This window comes from Suricata suricatta, chromosome 1 (assembly GCF_006229205.1).
Source record: "Suricata suricatta isolate VVHF042 chromosome 1, meerkat_22Aug2017_6uvM2_HiC, whole genome shotgun sequence".
Classification (NCBI taxonomy): Eukaryota; Metazoa; Chordata; class Mammalia; order Carnivora; family Herpestidae; genus Suricata; species Suricata suricatta.
The window spans coordinates 98,924,466-98,934,000 of record NC_043700.1 but is presented as its reverse complement, the minus strand read 5'-3'; the positions used below and the strand labels follow the sequence as shown (position 1 = coordinate 98,934,000).

General features: G+C 43.2%; 1 protein-coding gene across 1 annotated transcript in view; it reads left to right on the top strand.

Moving 5' to 3' along the window:
- Window positions 1–9,535, top strand: part of SYNPO2 (synaptopodin 2) — a 168,820-nt gene that overhangs the window by 138,832 nt on the left and 20,453 nt on the right. The window contains exon 4 of the mRNA XM_029941564.1: window positions 74–2,256. Coding sequence (XP_029797424.1) covers window positions 74–2,256 — 2,183 coding nt within the window. The remainder of the gene's footprint in view (window positions 1–73; window positions 2,257–9,535) is intronic.

The window sequence follows — 9,535 nt, the reverse complement described above, 5'->3', positions numbered from 1 at the left end:
AGAGAATTGATTTCTGAGTTGCTCTGAGGTCTTCTTGGAATTCATCAACTCATAATTTTTGTACTTTCCCTAGGACTCAGAAGGAGTGAAAGCCTATCAGAAAAGCAGGTGAAAGAAGCGAAATCTAAATGCAAAAGCATTGCCCTCCTTCTAACAGATGCCCCCAACCCCAACTCCAAAGGGGTGTTGATGTTTAAGAAGCGTCGTAGGCGGGCCAAGAAATACACCCTAGTCAGCTACGGCACTGGTGAGCTTGAGCGAGAGGCAGACGAGGAGGAAGAGGGTGACAAAGAAGACACCTGTGAAGTAGCATTTCTGGGCACGAGTGAATCAGAGGTGGATGAAGAGTTACTGTCTGACATTGACGACAGCGCACAAGTTGTGAACTTTGACTGGGATTCTGGACTAGTGGACATTGAAAAGAAACTGAACAGGGGGGACAAGATGGAGATGCTGCCAGACACCACAGGCAAGGGTGCCCTCATGTTTGCCAAGAGGAGGGAGCGAATGGATCAAATCGCGGCCCAAAAAGAGGAGGAGAGGGTGAGTGGAGTGCCAAGCAGAGAACCAGATGCTGCCCAGACAGACGGCCTGAGAACCATGGCTTCTTACCAGAGGAAGGAAGAAGAGTCTGTGAAAGTGCAGAGCTCAGTGAGCAGAAGCTACATCGAGGTGAGCCACGGTCATGGCCACGGGCCCCAGCAGAATGGCTTCAGTGGGGTGTCTGAAACAGCAGAGGCCCAGAGGATGATTCCTATGAACAGAACAGCCAAACCCTTCCCGGGGTCTGTGAACCAGCCTGCAACCCCCTTCTCCCCAACCCGGAATATGACGAGTCCCATCGCAGACTTCCCTGCGCCTCCACCTTATTCTGCGGTCACACCTCCACCAGAGGGCTTCTCCAGAGCAGTGTCAAGTCCGATAGCTGGCCCAGCACAGCCTCCTCCGTGGCCCCAGCCTGCCCCGTGGTCCCAGCCAGCCTTTTACGATTCATCTGAGCGAATAGCTTCCCGGGATGAAAGGATCGCTGTGCCTGCAAAAAGAACCGGAATATTGCAGGAGGCCAAAAGGAGGAGCACGACAAAACCCATGTTCACCTTTAAAGAGCCCAAGGTGAGCCCAAATCCTGAACTCTTGTCACTTCTTCAAAATTCGGAAGGCAAAAAGGGCGCTGGAGCTGGCGGCGATTCTGGACCGGAAGAAGACTACCTCAGTTTAGGAGCAGAGGCTTGTAATTTCATGCAGGGCTCCTCTGCAAAACAAAAGACTCCGCCTCCTGTGGCTCCCAAACCTGCAGTCAAGTCCTCATCCTCCCAACCAGTGACTCCAGTTTCTCCGGTCTGGTCCCCAGGAATGGCTCCAAGCCAACCTCCGGCCTTTCCCACGTCCAACCCATCGCAGAGCACCGTTGTCTCCTCCATCAAAATAGCCCAGCCTTCCTACGCTCCCGCCCGGCCCGCGAGTGCTCTGACCCTGGCTGGTCCCTTCAAAGGACCACAAGCAGCAGTGGCCAGTCCAAACTACACACCGAAGCCAACGGCTCCCGCACCAACAGTAAACGCCGCTCATGCCGGTGCAGTGGGACCATCCAATGAGCTTCCAGGAATGAGCGGGAAAGGAGCCCAGCTCTTTGCTAAAAGGCAGTCGAGGATGGAGAAATACGTGGTGGATTCAGACACGGTACAGGCCCATGCGGCTCGCGCCCAGTCTCCCACTCCGTCGCTACCAGCTGGATGGAAGTATTCCTCCAATGTCCGAGCACCTCCTCCTGTGGCCTACAATCCTATCCACTCTCCCTCCTACCCTCTGGCTGCTGTCAAGTCTCAGTCTTCAGCCCCACAAGCCTCCAAGACAAGCAAGAAAAAGGGCAAAAAACCCCTCAATGCTTTGGACGTCATGAAGCACCAACCTTATCAGCTAAATGCATCCTTGTTTACTTTCCAACCTCCAGATGCAAAGGATGGCCTGCTCCAAAAGTCATCCATCAAGGTCAATTCGGCACCAGCCATGAAGCAGGCTCTTCCTCCCCGGCCGGTGGATGCTGGCTCGCCCACGAATGCACAGGCCTCATCCGTGTACTCGGTACCAGCATATAGCTCTCAGCCTCCCTTCTATGCAGAGGCCATCTCGCCAGTCAGCGCATCACCAGCGCCCACGGGCATTCCCACCTCTCCAAAGCAAGGATCAGCCTCTACATCTTATTTTGTGGCACCAAGGCCGAAGTTCTCAGCCAAGAAAAGTGGTGTCACGGTTCAGGTGTGGAAACCATCTATTGCTGAAGAGTAATCTTGTAGCCGAAGCTGAGTGTCCACTTTGCTTGAAACAGATTGTTTGCAGTGTTGCTTGAGTCCCCGAGAATGCCTAGCAAGTCCTCAACTTACTTAATTTCAGATGTCACTTCCCAATCTGGGTCCAAGGAGCATAATATTTTTAATGAGTCAAAAATCTAACTCAGATTGACTTAAAACATATTTACCTTCTTTGCACACTTAAAAAATATGGGAGCACCCCAAAATAGCCATGTGCCATTACATTAAGTAAGCGGGATACTTAGGATTTATGCTTTAGTCACGAGAAAGACAGTGATCAGTGTTATCAAACATTGCACACAGCCTTCATGTAGCATAACAGCTGCGCTCCTGTGGTGAAAAGGTTCAAATGTAGTGAAAATATAACATGTATCGACAGATTTCCTTTTTAAGTAGTGCTTTATCTCTATTACTAGTGTTAAGGGATAAGAAATTTACTGAGGACAGGTATCACTCTGGTCTGTCAACCTCAGCCACCTGCTTGATATTGCAGAGAAGGTACTTCTGGGGGTTGTTGAAATGTATATAGTTTAGTAAGAAGGGTAAGAAAGAGGGTGTCAGTAATTACTGAGCACTTATTTTGTGTTAGGTTCTTTGCCAGATGTTTTACCTATATTAACTCATTTTGGAAGTCTTCTTTAAGGTAAATGAAATAGGGCAAGAGGGACAATTATCCTTAGAAAGAGATTTCCATCTTCTCTTCCCAGTTTACTTAAGAAACTGAGCATATATATCTCCAATTGCCCATTAAAATGTAAGTTTGTTTTCCTCAGCTAAGGTAAGTGGTAAGTACAGTATAGAGGAATATTGCCTAAAAGGGTGAACAGGCTGCAGATAAAGGTCCATATGACTCTTATTTCCCCTTGGGGAAGCACGTAATTGAGGCATGAAAGGTTATGACTATAGGGGCTGATTGTGAAGCACGAGGAACCCTCTCCGTGTGGAGGCCGTAGGGTGAGAACACACCGTGATTAATTGCTGAGTGACCTCACAGATTGGTTTTCCTTGTGTTTGCTTTGCTTTCTGACTACCGCTTCTCCCACTGTGCCTTGCAATTCTATTCTTGCACCTTCACTTTGTTATTTATATTTGATGGACCAGGAGGATTCAGGCAAGGTTACCTTGTAAATTGGATTGGTCACAGACCATGCCGTCATCCAGCTGGCTATGAAGTTAATAATGTTACTGACAGTAAACCTGAAGACCTTTCTCATGTCTATTTTAAGTCCAAGTCTGACCAACCATGGAAAATATTCAACATGAATTAATGTAGAGAACCATAAAGCATTTTTGACAGCGTCAAGGAAAAGCATCTACTCAATACAGGAGATCTGTTTAGAGACCTCCTATAAAAACTTGCCTGGTTTGAGGATACATGGTACCGTTTTAATCCTCTGAAAATATCTGTATTCCTGTTCTTTTACTGCTGTCACTATATTTTTCACCATCCTATTAAAATATTACTTTCTTCTTTATCTGTTTTATGTACATATTTAAAAAAATAATCTTCTCTGAGCCACTTCTCTGATATTTCTCTTCTGTTGCTCCCAAAACATCTGAATTTCTTGTTGTGAGCATACTCATTTCTCTGTACGTTGTAAAACTCCAAGCTGTACGTTGTATAACTCCAAGAACACACAAAAAGAATTAAGTCAGCTGCAGGACAATGGGGCTGTTTCTTTTGCTTCCTTTTCTGGAAAATCTTCCATTGCTTTTGGGGGCAGTTTACCTAGAGGTTAAAACCACAGGATGTAGCTCAGTCTCTCATTTGCCTTTTTGGGAAATCAATTAGGAAGATTAGTACAGGGTAAAGGAAAAAGCACTCTATCCATTATATAACACTTATTGTTTAGTATTACTTGTTCCCTGCAAAGGAAGTCTGTTAGATGCTGTGCATTTTGCATTCTTTTCTAATCGAACAACCAAAAAAGGCTTCTTAAGGTGAAGCAGGAAAGATCATTTTTGTAACTTTGCATTCTTAGCATAGCATTTAAAGAATGGCACAAAGTAGAGGAAAGATAATGCAGTACAAGGTAGTTAATTTGAGATCACCAGTTCAAATGTAGCTTAGGATGGTAATGACCCACAAGTATTCCCAGTTGTCCAGGGGTTTGTGGTATGCAGGAATGAGAAGTGTTTTCAGTCCGTTTCCTGTAGGACAGGTGGCAATCTTAGCAGAGCCACTATTTGGAGTTGATGACTAAACACACCACTAGCTTGACAGGGAGTGTCCTAGGGTTCCCAAAAGGCTTCTCAGAAATATGCCAGGCATGCAGTCAAAGCATCCACAACTTTGACTGGGAACTGGAAACATAGGTCTCATCTTGAATCAGATGGTCCTACACTATTTATGGAGGAGGGTGGGAATCTTTCCAGACTGTACCTGCAGAGTGTGACCACACCATGAAGATGGGGGTGGTGGGAGGGTAAAGGACCAAGCCAGCTCCCTGGAGTAAGAGGGATTCCCTTGCCACCTGTCCTCAATCAGAGAGCCTCCTGGGAACTTGCATGCCCAATAAGCTGCATGCGTCACCTTTCAGGTTGCAGTTATGGGAATGATGTCAGTGTGGCAGGTGGGAGGCTTAGAACTCATGACCTCAACTTCCGTCCTGCTGGTCACCCTTTGTGATCCGGGTGTTGTTGGCTCTGTTGTGGTAGCAGATGTGTGACTGGTTGGGTGTGGGGTATGAGGAGGCAGGTTTTGTTTAGGTTTTAGCACCCTGCCTTTTCCCTTGTCCTTGTTAGCTTAACTTCCAGGCAGAGTGCCTGTGAAGTGCAGTTTTCTTCGTCACCACAATAGCAATGATCATTTCCTGAATGCCTGTGTTATGTTAGGTGCCTTATGTACCTTATCCCAAGAACCCCACTGCAAAATTTATAGGCACTGGAATATGAAATAAGATGTAGTCACTGTCACTAACTTACTGCAGGATCCTAGGCGATTTTTTTACCATGAGTTTCCCCTTCATAATGTCTCAAACCTCTCTTCTGACTGTTGTGCCATAATGAGTATGCATGACAGTAGATATTCCAGGAAGAAAGGTGTATGTAAATCGAAATAAGGCAGACTCCTGTCCAGTAGGGGAGTAGACTGAGTCACAGAATGGGTAAGATTGGGGATCTGAGCATTGCCACTTCAGTCTTGAAACAGTTCCAATTTTATTTCTAATATTTCAATAATAAACAATTCTGTTGTGACAGAGGAAGAATCACACTGTTTCTGCATTTTAACTACTCATTGATGGTAGAAAGCATAAGTTTTTAGGAATTTATTTCATGAGTCACATTTGGATTGTCATTCTGGAGCATGTTAAAGTTTGTATTTCAAGATGTATCTAGCATGACTGTTGGTGATAACATGTATCTCATTTAATCTTCACAAGAAGCAACTCGTGTAACTACAGGAAACTAATCCGAGTTATAAATAGTCCATTCAAGGAAGCTGGGGGTTAAATTCATTTAGGTAGTGCCGACCCCTTTCAAGAAATGGGCTTCTTCATGGGCAGCTGAGTGTTACCGGCCTAAATTCTACCCTGGCAGCAAGCATCACATGTGAGCTGTCAAAAAAAAATGATCTACATTTAAAGGGGGTGGAGTAGCAAATGTGTGACCATTGTCCTATTTACAGCCACTTGGTTAAAGAACTTTGAAGATGGTTTGGCTCCTGACAGGGGTATCAAACCCCGGGACTCCGTGGCACTTTCACAGGGAAGCCTCTTAAGAGTGCAGAAGACACATGGCTGTGAGCATCTGAGTGTGGATTTAATCCTTCAGACAGAAGCCCTTGCTGTGTTCATTTTATCCAGTTATAGAGTTGAGAAGCCGCAAGCGCCCGTATTCTAAGGGTGTGTTCCTGAAACCCACTGCTGTTTTATGAGTCACAGCCAGCCTGGCAGGAAGGGTATTTGAAGTCATGGTTATCAAAAAGAAGTGATTGTTTTCCAAAAAGCTAACTGCTTAAAATGCTTCCAAAGGGAGGCAGTGGGTTGTGTGCACATTCCCTCCTAAAATCAGAGTTGTTGAGTTTGTTTTAAAAATTGCTAAAAGTTCATGAGAAAAACGTTAAATTCTAAGAACCAACATTATATTCCCTGACACACTGACCCTCACTGGTCTCATGTCCCCTTATCACTGGACTCTGGGGGACACAAAGACTCCTGTAACACTTCAGTGCTGTTGAGTTCGTCAACAAGTATTCTGGGAAAAAGCAGAATTGAATTCTTCTCTAGACTTCCCACCAGGGTTGGCCAAAGGCCATAAAGCAAACTAGCAAATTCCCACAGGACCCAAACACCAGGCAAAATCAGTAAAAGGGGCCAGCCTCCGTCTCTTCCTCTATGGTTAAAAAAAAAAGGTACAAAAATTATAGGCTATTCTATGGTGCAACAGGCCAATAAAAACTAGTCTTCAGGAAGAGCCCCCAAATCAGACCTATCCTCTCCTTGATGTTATCAAGTACAGTCAATTTCCTAACTTTTAAAAAAGTAATATGTTTCTATAGTATGTGTATGTGTACAGTAAATTACCATTTGGCCCTTGGAAATCATAGAGCTACCTACTCAGGCAATTGAATGAAGAAAAAATTTAATTTGAAAATATCAAGTCCTGTCAGACATTTCTTGGACTCCTGATTTTATATGAGATTTGCTAATTAATGAAGTATATCTCAAGTACAAAGAAAGTTGGGCTTATACAGGACCTATAGTTTAAATAATTTTTTGTTACTCATACATAGAATTTCTTTTACTCCTGTTACATCAATCTTGACATGTTTATCTAAACTATGTGTGCTTTGTGACTGGTGAAATACACATTCAGGGTTTCTAATAAAAATAGTCATAAGGACCTACTTTGCAGCCTACCTTCATTCCTCTACCCAATAACAGTAACAATAGTCAGAAGAATAATAACATTCATATGTGCCGTGGAGGAATCTTGCTTCCACAGCCTCTACTTCATGAGCATCTCGTTAACTATTAATGGTTTGTTCATGGAAAAACAAAACAAAACAAAAAGCAAAGGACTGTAGCTAGCTGAAAAGAAAAGCACAATCTAGGAATAAACAGAGGCAATTTTTCTTCTGGGGAGTAAATATCAAAAAGGAAGGTATTGGATTGGTTACAGACCCTGCCATCATCCAGTGGGCTATGACACTTTATTAATTTATTTCTAAATGTTTATTAATTTTGAGAGAGAGCATGCACATGGAGGGGCAGAGAGAGAGAGGAGAAAAGAGAGCATCCCTAGCAGGCGGTGCACTGACAGCTCAGAGCCTGATGTAAGGCTCGATCTCAAAAACAGTGAGATCATGTCCTGAGCTGAAATCAAGAGTCAGATGCTTAATCAACTGAGCCACCCAGGTGCCCCTTGAGAAGACATTTTAGAAGTCAGGGAACCTTGATGTCTTTATTTGGTGGACTAATCTGTTTTCAAGCCCACCCAAAGGCCCTGGGTCAAGTATTATGATCCCAAACAGGATTATGTGGATGGGGACGAAAGCTGTGGTAGTCATTTAGACAACCTCATGAGACCTGAGGAAAAGGCAGGGAGGTGAGTTCGTGTATTAAGCTTCTATTATGTGCCAAGAACTGTGCTAACTACTTTCCATAAGTTACAACAATAGCTAACATTAGCTGAGCACAAATTTGGGGCCCTGAATTGTGCCAGGTATCATTCATAGATTGTTTATTTTCTTTTATTGAGATATAATTGACAAATGACATTATATTAGTTTCAGCTGTATAACATAGTGTTTGATATTTGTATTTATTGTGAAGCGGTTACTGTAATAAGTCTAGTGAACAGCCATCACCACACAGTTATACATTTTTTTTCTTGGGGTGAGAATTTTTAAGATCTACTATCTTGGCAACTTTCAGATATATAATATAGCATTATTAACTGCAGTCACCATACTGTACATCATATTCTCAAGACTTACTTATCTTAAAACCAGAAGTTTATACCTTTTGACCACCTTCACCCATTTCAACCACAACCCCCTTCGCCTCCCACTGACAATCATCATAGATTATCTCTTTTAATCATTAGTCCTTATGAAATAGATACTATCATTATTCCCAGTTTACAGATTAGAGTTGGGATTCAGAGACACAAAGAGGCTAAAGAACTTGTCCAAGATCACACAGTGTTATGTAGTGGACTCTGGATTCATTGTGAACTTGCACTCCTAACCAATCACACTGTGATTTCATTTATTCTTTAGAATGGCCCTGAAAGGAAGGTATACTCCCAATTTACAGATGAGGTGTCTGAAGCTCAGAGAGGCTAAAAAACTTGTCCATTCATCACTAAGATTACTAAACAGTAGGCTAGGGTTGGAACCAGACATTTGTCTGACATCCAAGCCTGGACCCTCCCTTTAGTGCCACACGGTTTCCACCATCTCATTAGACCCCAGAATACCACTCCTTGAGACCTTAAGTTGTGTGCTCCTCAAACAAGCAAGAGCCTACTTGGTATAGGCTTTATAGGTGACTCTGATCATGTTGAATGACATTAGAAAGGACTCCCTTACCAAGGTTGCTCATAAAATCAGATGCTATGATAGTATGTTGGAAGAGAATACCAGTCTCTGAAAATAGAAACATCTGTTTAATAAGTAAAAAAGATGGATTTGACAGTGATTTTGTACTAGTTACCCAAATTCTTTTATTTCCTTATTTCAGGATGAATAGGTGATATTTATGGGCTAAGACTGGGAAGGAATGTCAGTTAAAAAAGTAAAGCACAATCAAAATTTCTACATAAAAGGAAGTGCTCTCCTAGGCTTCATGCCATAATTCAGAGAACGCGCTTATTAATTAGTGAATCAGCACCCAGCTTCGCTTGCGACTAAACCAGTAACTAAACTAAACCATAACTGAGACATATCCACAAGAATCATTCTAAACAGAATAATGATGACAGAGTCACAAGCTTTCAGTGTTTCAAACTGTAATCTAAAAAATAATTGTCACTGGAATCTTAGAATTCCATGAAGTCTCTTCCGGGCTTGTCTATCCTGGATATGCATGAGGCAGCAAACCTTTCCTGCCACAGTGTCCTCAATGGAGGATTTCTCAACAGTATTTAAAGACTTCCCAGGAAGGACATTTTTACACCTTATGTTTTTCCAGTAGTTTTTTTTTTGGTTTCTGCAGCAATGTCATTGTTATTTTGAAAACATCTCCTGAGGAACTAGTGTAATGGATTCTAAACATGGG